This window comes from Dama dama, chromosome 5 (genome assembly GCF_033118175.1).
Source record: "Dama dama isolate Ldn47 chromosome 5, ASM3311817v1, whole genome shotgun sequence".
In the NCBI taxonomy this organism is placed as follows: domain Eukaryota; kingdom Metazoa; phylum Chordata; class Mammalia; order Artiodactyla; family Cervidae; genus Dama; species Dama dama.
In genome coordinates this window covers 75,768,401-75,786,469 of record NC_083685.1, presented here as the reverse complement: position 1 = coordinate 75,786,469, position 18,069 = coordinate 75,768,401, and the positions used below count along the sequence as shown (strand labels likewise).

At 41.2% G+C, this 18,069-nt stretch overlaps 2 protein-coding genes across 6 annotated transcripts in view; one reads left to right on the top strand and one right to left on the bottom strand.

Moving 5' to 3' along the window:
* STXBP4 (syntaxin binding protein 4) overlaps positions 1 to 11,603 on the bottom strand; it is a 206,321-nt gene extending 194,718 nt beyond the window's left edge. For 4 of the 5 annotated variants that reach the window (XM_061142570.1, XM_061142568.1, XM_061142571.1 and 1 more), the window contains exons 1-2: positions 11,532 to 11,600; positions 1,620 to 1,695 (exon numbers count right to left, since the gene is read on the bottom strand). The gene's annotated coding sequence lies outside the window, so the exon portion shown is untranslated. Of the gene's footprint in view, positions 1 to 1,619; positions 1,696 to 11,531 lie in introns of all 5 variants that reach the window. The other variant, XM_061142569.1, reaches the window with a different exon arrangement.
* Positions 11,604 to 11,628: 25 nt separating this feature from the next.
* On the top strand, positions 11,629 to 17,799 carry LOC133056806 (cytochrome c oxidase assembly protein COX11, mitochondrial). The gene is made up of 4 exons (XM_061142573.1): positions 11,629 to 12,041; positions 14,964 to 15,119; positions 16,844 to 16,969; positions 17,351 to 17,799. Exons 1-4 carry the CDS (start codon positions 11,691 to 11,693, stop codon positions 17,564 to 17,566), a joined length of 849 nt encoding a protein of 282 aa, XP_060998556.1. The 5' UTR covers positions 11,629 to 11,690; the 3' UTR covers positions 17,567 to 17,799.
* Positions 17,800 to 18,069: the final 270 nt, after the last annotated feature.

Here is an 18,069-nt window from a genome sequence, read left to right as displayed (position 1 = left end):
AGTTAGAACTGGACACAGAACAACAGACTGGTTCCAAATCAGGAAAGGAGTTTGTCAAGGCTGTATATTGTCACCCTGCTTATTTAACTTATATGCAGAGTACATCATGAGAAACACTGGGCTGGATGAAGCACAAGCTGGAATCAAGATTGCTGGGAGAAATATCAATAACCTCAGATATGCTGATGACACCACTATTATGGAAGAAAGTGAAGAAGAACTAAGAGCCTCTTGATGAAAGTGAAAGAAGAGAGTGAAAAAGTTGGCTTAAAGCTCAACATTCAGAAAACTAAGATCATGGCATCTCAGTTTTGAAGTGATGGTCCCATCACTTCATGGCAAATAGATGGGGAAACAGTGGAAACAGTGACAGACTTTATTTGGGGGGGGGGGGGGTTCCAAAATCACTGCAGATGGTGACTGCAGCCATGAAATTAAAAGATGCATACTCCTTGGAAGGAAAGTTATGACCAACCTAGACAGCATATTAAAAAGCAGAGATATTACTTTGCCAAGAAAGGTCCATCTAGTCAAGGGTATGGTTTTTCCAGTAGTCATGTATGGATGTGAGAGTTGGACTATAAAAAGAGCTGAGCACCGAAGAATTGATGCTTTTGAATTGTGGTGCTTGAGAAGACTCTTGAGAGTCCCTGACTACAAGGAGGTCCAACCAGTCCCTCCTAAAGGAGATCAGTCCTGGGTGTTCATTGGAAGGACTGATGTTGAAGCTGAAACTCCAATACTTTGGCCACCTGATGCAAAGAGCTGACTCATTTGAAAAGACCCTGATGCTAGGAAAGATTGAGGGCAGGAGGAGAAGGGGACAACAGAGGATGAGATGGTTGTATGGCATTACCAACTTGATGGACATAAGTGTGAGTAAACTCTGGGAGTTGGTGATGGACAGGGAGGCCTGGCATGCTGCAGTCAATGGGGTCGCAAAGAGTTGCACATGACTCAGCAACTGAACTGAACTGAACTGAACTGAAAGAGATGGCAGTGATGAATTTATTTTCAGGGCAACAAAGGAGAAACAGACATAGAGAACAGACCTATAGACATGGGGGGAAGAGAGGCAGGAGAAGGGGAAATGTATGGAGAGAGTAACATAGAAATTTACAATACCATATGTAAAATGGACAGCCAGTGGGAATTTGGTGTACGACTCAGGGAACTCAAACTGGGGCTCTGTGACAGGCTGAAGGTTGGGATGGGGAAGGAGATGGGAGGGAGGGAACATGGGTGTACCTTTGGCTGATTCTTATTGATGTATGACAGAAAACTACAAAATTCTGTAAAGAGATAATCCTTAAATTAAAAAATAAAAAAAAAATGTGTGATTCACGACAATAGCATCGTAATATAATAAAAAACAAACAATTATAACTTAAAAGAAAAAAAAAAAAGATTGCCAGGAAAAATCAACAACCTCAGATATGCAGATGACACCACCCAAATGGCAAAAAATGAAGAGAAACTAAAGAGCCTCTTGATGAAAGTGAAAGAGAAGAGTGAAGAAGATGACTTAAAACACAACATTCAAGAAATGAAGAATATGGCATCCAGTCTCATCACTTCACGGCAAATAGATGGGGAAAAAAATGGAAATAGTAACAGACCTTACTTTCTTGGGCTCCAAAATCACTGTGGATGGTGACTGCAGCCATGAAATTAGCTTGCTCCTTGGAAGGAAAGCTATGACAAACATAGACAGCATGTTAAAAAACAGAGACATAACTTTGCTGACAAAAGTTCATCTAGTCAAAGCTACGGTTTTTCCAGCAGTCATGTACGGATGTGAGAGTTGGACCAGGAAGAACTGATGCTTTTGTATTGTGGGGCTGGAGAAGATTCTTAAGAGTCCCTTGGACAGCATCGAGAGCAAAGCAATCAATCCTCAAGGAAATCAACCCTGAATATTTATTGGAAGGACTGATGCTGAAGCTCCAATACTTTGGCCAGCTGATGTGAAGAGCCAACTCGCTGGAAAAGACCCTGATGCTAGGGAAAGATTGAGGGCAGGAGCAGAAAGGAGAGACAGAGAATGATACGGTTGGATAGCATCACCAACTCAATGGACATGAGTTTGAGCAAACTCTGTGAGATGGTGAAGGACAGGGAAGCCTGGCGTGCTGCAGTTCATGTGGTCACAAAGAGTTAGACATGACTTAGCCACTGAACAACAACAAGGTTCTTTAAGAACATTGGTAGAAAGCAGGAAGCACTCCCTTCCCTGGGGTAGACTAACTGATCTTTTTAAAATGGCAGAAAAGTTTCAGGAAATCAAGATTGTCATGACTGATTGGTCAAAGGGTTATTTCACTATCTCCTTTATTTTCTACCCAAAGCCAATATTCCCCTAGGTGGTGCCTTCTTTTTTTTAAATTTTCAAGAATCTAAGCACCCATTTGAATGTAGAGTTCCAAAGATTAGTAAGGAGAGATAAGAACGCCTTCCTCAGTGATCAATGCAAAGATACAGAGAAAAACAACACAATGAGAAAGACTAGAGTTCTCTTCAAGAAAATTAGAAATATCAAGGGAACTTTTCATGCAAAGATGGGCACAATAAAGGACAGAAATGGTATGGACCTAACAGAAGCAGTGGAAATTAAGAAGAGTTGGCAAGAATACACAGAAGAACTATACAAAGAACTTCACAAATCAGATAATCACGATGCTGTGATCACTCACCTAGAGCCAGACATCCTGAAAAGTGAAGTCAAGTGGGCCTTAGGAAGCATCACTGTGAACAAAGCTAATGGAGGTGATGGCATTCCAGTTGAGCTATTTCAAATCCTAAAAGATGATGCTGTGAAAGTGCTGCACTCAATATGCCAACAAATTTGGAAAACTCAGCAGTGGCCACAGGACTAGAAAAGGTCACTTTTCATTCTAATCCGAAAGAAAGGCAATGCCAAAGAATGTTCAAACTACCATACAATTGCACTCATCTCACATGCTAGTAAGGTAATGCTCAAAATTCTCCAAGCCAGGCTTCAACAGGACATGAACCTTGAACTTCCAGATGTTCAAGCTGGATTCAGAAAAGGCAGAGGAACCAGAGATCAAATTGCCAACATCTGCTAGATCATGGAAAAAGCAACAGAGTTCCAGAAAAACATCTACTTCTGCTTTACTGACTATGTCAAAGCCTTTGCCTGTGTGGATCACAATAAACTGGAAAATTCTGAAAGAGATGGGAATACCAGACCACCTGACCTGCCTCCTGTGAAATCTGTATGCAGGTTAAGAAGCAACAGCTAGAACTGGACATGGAACAACAGACTGGATCCAAATCGGGAAAGGATTACGTCAAGGCTGTATATTGTCGCCCTGCTTATTTAACTTATATGTAGAGTACATCATGAGAAACACTGGGCTGGATGAAGCACAATCTGGAATCAAGATTGCCGGGAGAAATATCAATAACCTCAGATATGCAGGTGACACTGAGAGGGTAACAGGCAGGAAGGCCAGGGGTCTCCAAATGGAGCAAATAGGCTGCAAGTGTCAGACATTTTTAATCTCTCTTAAGAGGCAGGAGGAAACAAACTCGTGATATTTTTTTCCTTCTCTATACAAATTTAAAAGGAGGTTTCTCTTAAAATACTGTTTTGCCATAGTGACACCTGGTTTCACCTGAAGTTGCTGCTGCTGCTGCTGCTGCTAAGTCGCTTCAGTCGTGTTTGACTCAGTGCGAACCCATAGACGGCAGCCCACTAGGCTCCCCCGTCCCTGGGATTCTCCAGACAGGAACACTGGAGTGGGTTGCCATTTCCTTTTCCAATGCATGAAAGTGAAAAATGAAAGTGAAGTCGCTCAGTTGTGTCTGACTCTTAGCAACCCCATGGACTGCAGCCTACCTGACTCTTAGCAACCCCATGGACTGCAGCCTACCAGGCTCCTCCGTCCATGGGATTTTCCAGGCAAGAGTACTGGAGTGGGGTGCTATTACCTTCACCTGAAGTTAACTATTCTCAAACCTTGAGCTAACCAATGCATTTTTCTTATGGAAATGTTTGTCTTAAACTATGTTCATGTACTATGCATTTACCCCAGACTGTCTTCAAGTAGGTTCAGCCTAATGGCTCAGAACCTACTTCACAAACCAGTATGTTATATTCAGATATTGTTCCCCTAATCTATGTAAACAAACCTATTTGTATGGTAATCCGCCCTTCTACAAGATTCAAGTTGTTTTATGGCCAGGGATGAATTGTCTGGTCTGGTGCTGAGATTATCGCAAAATACATTTTATGGATGAGGGGCTTGGTGCCATTCTGAGTTTTAAGACATTCCTTTCTTCCATTAACAGACTGCTAGTGACTATATAACATCCAGCTGAAGATTAGCAGGGGGGTACTCTTTCTGCTCCCTTCTGATGCCTATGTCAGAAGCTTTCTCTATCTTCTTTATACTTTAATAAAAGTTTATTACACAAAAGCTCTGAGCAATCAAGCCTCATCTCTGGCCCCAGATTGAATTCTTCTCCTCTGGAGGCCAAGAATCCCAGGGTCTTTTCGTGAGTCAACAACAACCTTTCAACACCATCCAAATGGCAGAAAGCGAAGAAGAACTAAAGAGCCTCTTGATGAAAGTGAAAGAGGAGAGTGAAAAAGTTGGCTTAAAGCTCAACATTCAGAAAACTAAGATCATGGCATCTCAGTTTTGAAGTGATGGTCCCATCAGTTCATGGCAAATAGATGGGGAAACAGTGGAAACAGTGACAGACTTTATTTGGGGGGTCTCCAAAATCACTGCAGATGGTGACTGCAGCCATGAAATTAAAAGATGCATACTCATTGGAAGGAAAGTTATGACCAACCTAGACAGCATATTAAAAAGCAGAGATATTACTTTGCCAAGAAAGGTCCATCTAGTCAAGGGTATGGTTTTTCCAGTAGTCATGTATGGATGTGAGAATTGGACTATAAAGAAAGCTGAGCACTGAAGAAGAATTGATGCTTTTGAACTGTGGTGCTTGAGAAGACTCTTGAGAGTCCCTTGGACTGCAAGGAGATCCAACCAGTTCATCCTAAAAGGAATCAGTCCTGGGTGTTCATTGGAAGGACTGATGCTGAAGCTGAAACTCCAATATTTTTGCCACTGATGCAAAAAGCTGAAGACCCTGATGCTGGGAAAGATTGAAGGCAGGAGGAGAAGGGGACAAGAGAGGATGAGATGGTTGGATGGCATCACTGAATCAATGGACATGAGTGTGAGTAAACTCCGGGAGTTGGTGATGGATAGGGAGGCCTGGCGTGCTGCAGTCCATGGGATCGCAAGGAGTCTGAGATGACTAAGCGACTGAACTGAACTGAACTGAAGGTCATCAGCAATGAAACTCATTTGTCTTTGAGTTGGAAGGATAGCAACATTCAAGCCACAGGTCAACCCAGTGGGAAACAACAGATAATTGCTTCAAAGAAGCAGTCCTAGGCTTCTTGAAAGGAGATCATTAGACCAACAGCTCACTGCTGTCACAAGTTTCCTGAGACTAACTGCCCTCTGCTTGCTAAGCAATGCAATTGTATGTACCCCTTGTGCTTATGACAGTATGCCTAAGAAGCCAAGGCCTCTGCTTTTATGGCATATACATGTTTCATTGGGAGATAATAAAAATGGAAACATGAGCTAGTTTCAGATAAAGAAAGGTAACAGATCATATGTGACTAGACAGAGGAGAATTAATTTAAATTCCAGCTAAGATCCACATAATAGATGAGCCAGGAGAAAAATACGGACCCAGTATTCCAGGGGGAGAACAGGTGTCAAGGTAGCAAAAAGTTTGGAGTGTTTGCAGAACAAAGAGTGTGGCGGTATCATGGTGGATGGGGAGAGAAAAATGAAGTCAGAGAAGCAGGTAGGGTCTTAGAATCTTACGGGTCACTGTAAGGAATATGAATTTTTGCTTGATCTTATTTCATACAATCTGACTATTCTCAGAAGACCTGCATTTGCTTTTTGCTTTATCTCCTATCTTTAACTTCTGCTTACTGAACCCTAGCCTGAATTATGTCAAAATGTCAGTCAGGCCATCTGAGATATAATCAATCTGGGGGAAGGGGACAGTACAAAATGAAAATGTAAAACCCCTTGCTAGAAAAAAAAATGATTAACAATTTCAAGATAGTGACAACAGAGCACTAAACTAAGTACATGGTCCAACTAAGTGAGGGGCCTATTTAAGAGCAAGGCCCTGTGTGACTGACCGCACAGCTCACAAACCCATGAGGCTGGTACTGATCTTGAAAAACATTACTCGAAAAAAATAAATGCCTTTTACTGATAAATGACTTCTGTTTTCATTTCACCTTAACTGTCTATCATAAAACTTATTCAAGACCTTTTAAATGGAGTAGCCCTTCAAACATGTTATTTAAAGGAAGCTGCCAGGAAATAAGAAACTAGGATATTAAGACTTACTGAGATAACTTCATGCCACTATTGTGCACTAAATGGAAAACATAATAAACAGAGTAAACATACTAAACACATAGTAAAGATACTAAAAAATGTAATTACAAACCGAACTGTAAAAGCAATACATCTTTATAATCTTTGCATCTTCAGAAAGCCTAAAAAACCAATAATCAGATAAGAAAACATTGTGACTATCAAACCATTTTTTTCCCATTTTTCCTTCTTTTCCTACCTTCAGCTATTTCACTCAACTGTCACCCCCCACCCCCAAACGGTTTGCATGAAAAATAACCTACTATTTTACCTACTACGTAAAATTGGACATGATCATAGGTAACTAGAAAGGGTTCATAAGATTCAATTAGGTACTACTAAAAAATGATATTACAAATTAAAGGTGCCATGTCTGAAATGTCAGTCCAGTCCCTGACGTTTTAAGTTTGAAATAAACATTTCTACCTGCAGGAAAGGGCTGCACTAGCCTTGCCTGAGGTGTCCCCATTTCATTCATGGTAGAAGCCATTACTCAGTATTAGTTATCATAATGATTTATGCAATGTCACAAGCATATCCAGGCTCATTAAGAACGGCAGTCAACACTGTATTACTGCTATCCAGATTATTGTACCTTGGAAAAGAGTAATTTCATTTGCAACTAATTATAAACAAAAATCCAAAACAAAGACATTATTATTGACAAATTTATGCTGCTACCTATTTGATACACTGAAGGGTTGCCTGGGAAAAAAGAATGGTCAAAGGGAACGTTTTCTTGGTTTCAGCGACATTAACATTTGCATGGGGTTTGAGTCTATGCTGTAAGGAATTTAAAATATGAAGCGTTTCAACCTAAAAGAGATGACAATCTAGTGTAAGAACTAAGGTAGTTAACAGATGAAAAAAAAAAAAAAAAAAAAACCTGACAAACATTCTCATAACACAAGAATAAATTTTCAGAATCAAAGAATCTTGAAATTTTTGTGCCAAAGTAGAATCAGAAGATACTTTTTGATTTTTTGTTTTTTGGTTTGTAATTTTGTGGCCCTGTGACCACAAGTTAATCAATTACTCTTTTAATGTGACCATCATCACTCACCTGGACTACTGCAATTGCCTCCTAACTGTTCTATTTTCTTTTTTTGCTCCCTTCCCCTTAGTCCACTCTCCATTCCAAAGCCAGTATCTTTTTTAAAATGTGAATCAGATTTCACTTGTAAGCTTCGTATTACTTTTAGAATAAAATACAAACTCTTGATACTCCAGTTAAAAATAAATTTAAAAAAATATAAACCTTGGACATGGCTTAAAAGGCTCTATTACCTGGCCCCGTAGACCTGCTCTGACCCATTTCTTACCAACTTTTCTTCCTGCTCACAATGCTAGGAACACACTGGCCTCCATTTTGTTTTTCAGTGGTAAGTAGCTCTTTCCTGCCTACCCGCCTTTGCATGACTTAGAATTGTCATTGGTAGGTTGCTCCTTATCATCACTCAGGACTAGGCTCAAACAGACCTTTCTTTAGTGCCCCTCCTCCTTTCAATGGCTGTACTGATTGTTATCTGAAATTCTTGTGTATCTGTTACTTGCCTTTCTCCTGAGTCCCTTCAGTAAAAGGACACATTCTATAACTGATCTTTAACTTTCTCTGTGCTGTAGCCCCAGTAGGTAGAACAATGTCTGGTCAACAAAAGTACAATAAATAAAATGTTGAATGATTTGAAGTCATTTAACTTACCAGGATTTTAGTTTCCTCATCCACAAAATGGAGATAATTATAACTACTCTGTAACACTGAAGAACCTGAAGTTGAATGGTTCTATGAAGACCTACAAGACCTTTTAGAACTAACACCCAAAAAGATGTCCTTTTCATTATAGGGGACTGGAATACAAAAGTAGGAAGTCAAGAAACACCTGCAGTAACAGGCAAATTTGGCCTTGGAATACGGAATGAAGCAGAGAAAAGGCTAATAGAGTTTTGCCAAGAGAACGCACTGGTCATAGCAAACACCCTCTTCCAACAACACAGGAGAAGACTCTACACATGGGCATCACCAGATGGTCAATACTGAAATCAGATTGATTATATTCTTTGCAGCCAAAGATGGAGAAGCTCTATAGAGTCAGCAAAAACAAGACCAGGAGCTGACTGTGGCTCAGATCATGAACTCCTTATTGCCAAATTCAGACTTAAACTGAAGAAAGTAGGGATAAGCACTAGACCATTCAGGTATGACCTAAATCAAATCCCTTATGATCATACAGTGGAAGTGAGAAATAGATTTAAGGGCCCAGATCTGATAGACAGAGAGCCTGATGAACTATGGATGGAGGTTCGTGACACTGTACAGGAGACAGGGATCAAGACCATCTCCATGGAAAAGAAATGCCAAAAGGCAAAATGGTTGTCTGAGGAGGCCTTACAAATAGCTGTGAAAAGAAGAGAAGCAAAAAGCAAAGGAGAAAAGGAAAGATATTCCCATTTGAATGCAGAGTTCCAAAGAATAGCATGGAGAGATAAGAAAGCCTTCCTCAGCGATCAATGCAATGAAACAGAGGAAAACAACAGAATGGGAAAGACCAGAGATCTCCTCAAGAAAATTAGAGATACCAAGGGAACATTTCAGGCAAAGATGGGTTCAATAAAGGACAGAAATGGTATGGACCTAACAGAAGCAGAAGATATTAAGAAGAGGTGGCAAGAATATGCAGAACTGTACAAAAAAGATCTTCATGACCCAGATAATCACAATGGTGTGATCACTCACCTAGAGCCAGACATCTGGAATGTGAAGTCAAGTGGGCCTTAGAAAGCATCACGACAAACAAAGCTAGTGGATGTGATGGAATTCCAGTTGAGTTATTTCAAATCCTGAAAGATGGTGCTGTGAAAGTGCTGCACTCAATATGCCAGCAAATTTGGAAAACTCAGCAGTGGCCACAGGACTAGAAAAGGTCAGTTTTCATTCCAATCCCTAAGAAAGGTAATCCCAAAGAATGCTCAAACTACCGCACAACTGCACTCATCTCATACGCTAGTAAAGTAATGCTCAAAATTCTCCAAGCCAGGCTTCAGCAATATGTGAACCGAGAACTTCCAGATGTTCAACCTGGTGTTAGAAAAGGCAGAGGAACCAGAGATCAAATTGCCAATATCTGCTGGATCATCGAAAAATTAAGAGAGTTTCAGAAGAACATCTATTTCTGCTTTATTGACTACGCCAAAGCCTTCGACTGTGTGGATCACAATAAACTGTGGAAAATTCTGAAACAGATGGGAATACCAGACCATCTGACCTGCCTCTTGAGAAACCTGTATGCAGGTCAGGAAGCAACAGTTAGAACTGGACATGGAAAAACAGACTGGATCCAAGTAGGAAAAGGAGTATGTCAAGGCTGTATATTGTCGCCCTGCTTATTTAACTTATATGCAGAGTACATCATGAGAAACGCGGGGCTGGAAGAAGCACAAGCTGGAATCAAGATTGCCAGGAGAAATATCAATAACCTCAGATATGCAGATGACACCACCCTTATGGCAGAAAGTGAAGAGGAACTAAAAAGCCTCTTGATGAAAGTGAAAGAGGAGAGTGAAAAAGCTGGCTTAAAGCTTAACATTCAGAAAACTAAGATCATGGCGTCTGGTCCCATCACCTCATGGTAAACAGAAGGGGAGACAGTGGAAACAGTGTCAGACTTTTTTTGGGCTCCAAAATCACTGCAGATGGTGATTGCAGCCATGAAATTAAAAGACGCTTACTCCTTGGCAGGAAAGTGATGACCAACCTAGATAGCATATTAAAAAGCAGAGACATTACTTTGCCAACAAAAGGTCCATCTGGTCAAGACTATGGTTTTTCCAGTGGTCATGTATGGATGTGAGAGTTGGACTGTGAAGAAAGCTGAAAGCTGAAAAATTGATGCTTCTGAACTGTGGTGTTGGAGAAGACTTGTGAGAGTCCCTTGGACTGCAAGGAGATCCAACCAGTCCATCCTAGAGGAGATCAGTCCTGGGTGTTCACTGGAAGGACTGATGCTGAAGCTGAAACTCCAATACTTTGGCCACCTCATGCGAAGAGTTGACTCATTTGAAAAGACCCTGATGCTGGGAGGGATTGGGGGCAGGAGATGGGACAACAGAGGATGAGATGGCCAGATGGCATCACCGACTCAAAGGGCATGAGTTTGAGTAAACTCCGGGAGTTTGTGATGGACAGGGAGGCCTTGCGTGCTGCGATTCATGGGGTCGCAAAGAGTCGGACACGACTGAGTGACTGAACTGAACTGATAACTACTCTGGACATTAGCAATAAAACCTAATGTTTACTAAATGTTTACACTGTGAAAATCACTTCACATGCGTATCTTCATATATACTGTTACGGTTTTTATTTTACAAGTAAGGCCGCTAAGTTTTAAAGAGGTCAAAAAACTGGCCTAACGACACAAGGCCATAGTGAGGACCCGGGTATGAATCTAGACCTGTGTAACCTCGGGATCTGATCTCTTATAGTTCCTTGCAAGATGCTTCGTTTCATTACGGCAAAATCGGTTATGCCGTCCGCCCATTGGGTCTGTAGGACAACTGAAAAGGGCTATTACATCTCCCGTGCGTTTATTTTTCAAGATAAGCAGTCCATTCCCTTCAACCCCTCCTTAAATGATCCTCACATCCCGGTCACCATCCTCTCAAAAACCAGTCTGACGACGTTTCTCCCGCCCCAGAACTGGTTAATCTTTCACTGGGCAAGCGGTTAAGGGACAGGAGACCAACAGAAGCCGATTCCCAGGGGCTGAGAAAACAAAGGTGTGCGAGGGTCCAAGCGGGCTGTGATGACACAGGAAGGCTTCCCGGGAGATAATCCGTAAGCCCAAACCCAGGACAATGATAGCGGACCGGCCACCAAGGGCCCGCGCGGAACACGGCTGCGGGCGGACGCCACGGCGAGACAAAGCCTGCTGGGGGCTGGAAATTTGAGGGACACAAGCCCATGTGATGATGGCGTGCATGAGGAGGAGCGCGAGGCATTTTCCTGAAAGTAAGTTAAACGAATACTGGAGGGAAGCGAAGTGGGAGGAACAGTTATTTACAAAAACGCGAACTTACCCGGCCACCCGGCCTCCGTAGCCCGACCACAAAAGCGGCTACCTTGAGGAGAACCGTAGCCTAGGCAGCGGCGGGCTCAACCCAGAGCTCGCGAGACCGAGGAGGCCTCGCGAGAGCCGGCCCCCTGCCCCTGACAGGCGGGCGCGCTTTCTGGGCGTCATGGGAGGGCTCTGGCGTCCGGCTTGGAGACGCGTTGTTTTCTGCGGGTGGCCTTGGAGCCACCTTGGGCGCCCAACCCGGGCTGCCGAGAGGACAGAGCCGTGTCTCAGGCCGGGGAGGAGCGGACCGGCGGGTACTGAGCAGGGGCTGAGGCGGCTCGGGACATGGAGGCGCCCGAGCCCGGCGGAGCAGCCGCTTCGGCGGCCGAAGAGCACGAACCCCTATACGCGCTCGCAGGAGGAGGACTGGCGGCGGCGGAACAAGACGGTCCTCACCTACGTGGCCGCGGCGGCGGTGGGCATGCTGGGCGCGTCCTACGCCGCCGTGCCCCTTTACCGGCTCTACTGCCAGGTAGGGCTGGCGCGGCCCGCCGGGCGGCCCTTCTGGAGGGGCGGAGGGCCGGGGCGGCTCCGTAGACCGCGAGGCTCCGCGGGGCCCGGTGGGAGGACTGTCCGAATATTACCTCCCAGAGGAAAACGGGCCTTTAAGTTCATCAAGAAAGCTAGTGACAGAGTTGCCGGCCCAACTCGAGCTCTTGTGTTCTTGCCCATACCCCACTGCCGAGTGAAATTCCCTGATCTCAGAGCTACCACCCGAAAGGTCTGCAGCCTATACTTCTGTATCCAGCAATCTCCTGCTGCTCACACGTCTGCTTTTAAAATGTATTTATGTTCATTCCCTGTGAAACACATACAGGTTCTGTGCAAAGCTTAACCCTGGAAACTGGAGTTTGCTTGCTACTTCTGGTTAAACTGGGAGTAGCTTTTTATCTGTACAAACTGCTGTGATTTAGGACTTTGTATACATGATTTAGGACTTCGAAGCTTTTCTCCTTGTTAATATGAAACTGTAATGTCCTTCCGCCGGGCTCCCTTTTAGATCAGAAACTCTAGTGCAATGGTTTTCAAAGTGCAGACCCTCCCACGAGCAGCAGCATCATTACCTGAGAGGGGAAGTTGAGTACAGATTGTTGGCTCCAACTCCAGAACTGTATAATCAGGAACTCTGGGGAGCCAGCAACGGGTATTTTAGTCAGTTCCCTAGCAGACCTTGATGCAGACTAATGTTTGAGAACCGCAGGCACAGGGCGACTTCACCTGTTACATATACATGTTCTGCCAAGTTCTTAAGCTGCTTTTGGCATTAGGTCACCTGTGGAGCTTTTTAAACGTATCAGGGTTTCCCTACCTCAGAGATTCTGATTAGGAGACCTGGGTAGGGTCCAGGAATTTCTGTTTTAAAACCATGCCGTGAATGAGAGCTACACATTCACTAAGTGAGTAATAGAGAGTTCCCAAACTTTGTTCTACATCGGAATCACCAATAATAATGAAACTGGAATCTAAAGGACTTTTTAGTCTCTTAATATTAGAATTTATATGGGAAGGGGCAGTGGCTTGATTGCTGGAGGATGAGTGTAGAATGTGAGTTAATGTTCATCACAAGCTAGCCTGGACCAAGCATGAATCCCAAAACTACCATTGATGAAATCGTAAACAGAACTGAATCCAAAACATCTAGTGTAGATCTCCCCAAACCACGGGGGCATGGACAGGGGGAGGTGGGTGGTTGATTTTATTTTCCAGGGAATATTTAACAATATCTAAAGACATTTTAGTTGCCACAACCTGGGAGGTGAAGGGGGAGGGTGCTACCTAGTGGGTAGAGGTTAAGGGATGCTGCTAAATGTCCAGCACTGCAGAGAATAGACCCCTCCCCCACCCCCACCAAAAAAACCCAAAGAATTATCCTATTCAAAATGTCATTAGTGCCAAGATTGAGAAACCCTGCCACAAACTGAAATGAATGACGAATTTCATTCACATGGGTGAAAGTGCAGGGCAGGAAAGTAAAAATCTATTGTGGTTTGCAATCCTAAACTTAAATCACAGTTGGATGTTCAGTAGTGACATTTCCAAAAGAACATCTCCTTTAATTTTTGGAATCACAGAACTTTAGAGCCCAAAATAAGGGATTATGTAAACCACTTCATACACCAAGCTCATTTTATGAGTATAGAAAGTGTAGCCCAAAGAAAGTAAAACTTAAGTTTTGAGAGCTACTTAGTGACAGAACTAGACTGGAGCACAGGACATTTTCTTTTCAGGGCCTTTTTCTTTTCTTGTTTAATTTTGGAAATTACCACTCACTAATTTGAAGACTGTATTCAAAGACTATCAGAAAGAAAACATTCAAGTGACTCAGGTTCTTCAGAAATAAGCTACATCTTAAAACATAGCCTTCTTGAACACAAGAATAGGCTTGCTCTCTGATTAAACAAGGGTATAAAGGCTTGCCCTCTGATGTGTCTTGTAGGGTTGTAATGTAGTTTCATAATTCGTGGCAGTTTAGTGAAGCTGGTTGACTTGTTTAACAAGCTAAGTTAGTAGTACTGTGTTTTGCTGGGAGTCTTCCATAGCCTCAAATTTGGTATTTTTTTCCCAGTATAGTAACAGATTAATTATCCGGAGACCAGAATTCTGGCAACCTCAAGCATCAGAAGAATGATGACCCTGGAAGTAAGGATTTTTTTTAAGCATCTCTGATAAGGAAATAAGTAACGGCAATGAAGATAGGCAAGAAGTGTCAGACACAGATTATCCTGATGCCTTATGATTAGTCCATGAGTGGCCAAAGAGATCAGGTTCTCTGATTAACTGATGATACCTATGTAAAAGCTGTACAGTACCAAAAAATACAGAAAACATTTACAGAAACATTTTAACAACATGGCAAAATAAGTTACTTAACGATGCTTGAGGAAAGCAGACTATAGAAGTAAATCTACAAATTAATCTGTACACTAAAAGTTTTGATACAGAAGAGGACCAGATAAGAGTGTGGAAAATGGAATTAAATCATTTTATTGAAATGACAGCATTGTGGGTATATTTTATTTCTATTAATAATAGTTATGAAATACTAGCAATAGCAAAAACGTCATAAACTAAGATGTTTAGTGAAAAGTTCAGCTAAAAATTCAGAGCTCTGTTATCAGTGGAGAATGCATTCTCTTTCACGTGATTCATTTTTGATCATTTTGACAACCAGGTGATTACAGAAAAATATGACTTTAACATGTATAGACCCTTGACACCCAAAAAGTGGTCAAATCATTAGCACATTCATAGGAAAATGGTCAGTGATAGTATGTAAACCTTGCTGCTACTGGATTATTGTTTTTAGATTTCGTTTCATCCAGTAAATAGGTCATCAGTACCTAAAACTACTGTACTTTTGTTTAGCATATTATGCCTTGTTATCTTTTCCTAGACTACTGGACTTGGAGGATCAGCAGTAGCAGGTCATGCATCAGACCAGATTGAAAACATGGTACCTGTTAAGGATCGCATCATTAAAATCACCTTTAATGCAGATGTGCATGCAAGTCTCCAGTGGAACTTTAGACCTCAGCAAACAGAAATATATGTAAGTGCTTAAAGCAATGCTTAGAAGATTGTTTTTTCCAATTAAAGATTGATTCTTTCATCACTTACTGTTTCACAACTTAGGAAACACTCATCTAAACTTAATTTCAAAATACTGACAGATTCCATTACTGTAATTCTTTCATTCCCACAGACTACTTTTTGACAGTGCACTGCCCCTAATGTAACAAAATATTCTTTTAAGTTACATGGCATCATAATAAAAGTCACTTTGGAGCAGTGGGAAATGTCTTATTTTTATTAGAATCATATTAAGAGTTCACTAAAAAGTTCTCTGGTCACCAGTCTTGAGAGTAGGAACAGCTGTCCTGGTGTATCAGACATTAAAAAATGTGTCTGCCATGCAGGAGACCGGGGCTTGATCCTTGGGTCGGGAAGATCCCCTGAAGAAGGGAATGGCTACCCATTCTGGTATTCTTTCTTGCCTGGAGAATCCCATGAACAGAGGAGCCTGGCGGGCTACAGTCACTGGGATTTCAAAGAGTCAGACACAACTGAGTGACTGGCACTTAAACTTATTTACCCCAGGTAGAGATGATATAGCAAACTGTTGAAAAACATTGGTTACACTGGAAAGTAGTTTGCTGATTTACATCAAAGTAGCCCTCTCTCTTAAAATAAATTTAAGGATTTTTGAAGTAATCATGCTAAAAAGTTATAGTCTAGCTCAGAAAGACTATGCACCTTAAAAGCTGCCTAACGTCTTACCTAGAGGATTTAACTGAAATTACCTCATGAACTGAGGAATAGCCAGAAAAGTTTGATTGTAACTCTTACTGGAAAACTATGAATGTTAGTGCTTTCCCAGGTTAGTAATCCTGACTGAATCTCTTCAGTGATTGAGGGTGTTAAAGATTGTGGTTCTGAGTATTAATTCCAGTCACATAGTAGTCTACAAGGTATTAGTGACTAATCTGGTACATGTGACAGAGCATCCTTTGGACACTAGTCAGTGTCCAAATACTTTAAAGCTTGTGATTTATTTTATCCATTATTTTCTCTCAAAAGAACAGTATTAGTGCTTTTTGGCTAAATACAATTTCTATTTAGTCAGTTTTACTTTGGTTATACATATAATTTACTCTGGTTGTAAACTAAGTTTAAGGTTGGTAACATTCTCTAAAAAGTGAAATGAAAGTTGCTCAGTCACGTCCAACTCTTTGCAGCCCCGTGGACTGTATGTAGCCTGCCATGCCGCTCTGTCCATGGAATTCTCCAAGCAAGAATACTAGAGTGGGTAGCCATTTCTCTCTCCAGGGGATCTTTCCAACCCAGGGATCAAATCCAGGTCTCCTGCATTGCAGGCAAATTCTTTACCGTCTGGGTCACCAGAAAAGGGAAGCCTTTTTCTAAAAAGAATCTTTAATCAATTTATATAATATTCAGGGATACATGTTAAGAAGTTAGACTTGGCTGTTCTTGGACACATTTTAAATAACTTCATCTGCAGATTATCACTTGAAGACTTCAGACATACAAGAGAACAATCTGTAATAAGTATGTGTAATAGAGCAATGGTTCTCCACTGACATGCAAGTAACATTTGAAGATCAAATATTCTTGGGTAGCATTCACAATTTATTTTGCTGACTGTTAAAATTAGGTTAGGTATTAAGGTCTGAAATGAAAATAATGACTAATTTACTATGGAATGCAGATTTGTAAGATTTAAAGTGTTGATACTGTGTATTTTCCTTAAAACAGGTAGTGCCAGGAGAGACAGCACTGGCATTTTATAAAGCTAAGAATCCTACTGACAAACCAGTAATCGGAATTTCTACATACAATGTTGTACCATTTGAAGCTGGACAGTACTTCAATAAAATACAGGTATAACTAAATGCAAATGTTACAGAATGTGATAAAAGTACATGAGATTGTTTGGTACTAAATTTATTGCAGTGTTTTTTTAGAAGATAGAAATTTTTCAAAGTTTATTTTAAACTTCAAACCATTTTTTCATTACTTATAATAATTATGCAGAGGTTGAGAGCCAAACTATATGGATATCCGTTTTTTTAAGATTAGAAGAATTTGTTGATTCTCGATCTTTAAAAGCAAAACTCAAATGAAAGATGCTGTTATCCTATCATAGAATTTAAAGATTATAATTAACAGTATGCTTATTAAAGCCAATAAATGAAGCATAGTTTCTATTCTAGGTAGCAGAATAGAAATACTAATTAATGAATACTTTTCTATAACTTTTAGTGCTTCTGCTTTGAAGAACAAAGGCTTAATCCACAAGAAGAAGTAGATATGCCAGTATTTTTCTACATTGATCCTGAATTTGCTGAAGATCCAAGAATGGTGAATGTTGATCTCATCACTCTTTCTTACACTTTTTTTGAAGCAAAGGAGGGGCATAAGTTGCCACTCCCAGGCTATAATTCAAATCACCAATTAAGTCCTCCTTCAAATTTGTGATTTTTAAAAAATCATATACCTTGTCGTCTCAGAGAAGTATTTAAAATAATATAAAGCCTTCTGTTTTAAATGTTATGTACTGATGGTTCTTTTCTTCCCAAGTCATTTATCCTACTTAGAATGTATGAGTTCAAAACCATGTATGTTGGCAGAAATTTGATGGTTCAGCTCCCCTTGTAGGTTATCAGCACTTCGTACATGTAGCAATAAACTTTTTATTATTATTTCTCAAATGGTTATTTTCATTACAAACACTCACTATTTTATTTTTTTTTTAATCTACCAATTTTACTTAATTTTATTTTTTTTTTTATTAGTTGGAGGCTAATTACTTCACAACATTTCAGTGGGTTTTGTCATACATTGATATGAATCAGCCATAGATTTACACGTATTCCCCATCCCGATCCCCGCTCCCACCTCCCTCTCCACCCGATTCCTCTGGGTCTTCCCAGTGCACCAGGCCCGAGCACTTGTCTCATGCATCCCACCTGGGCTGGTGA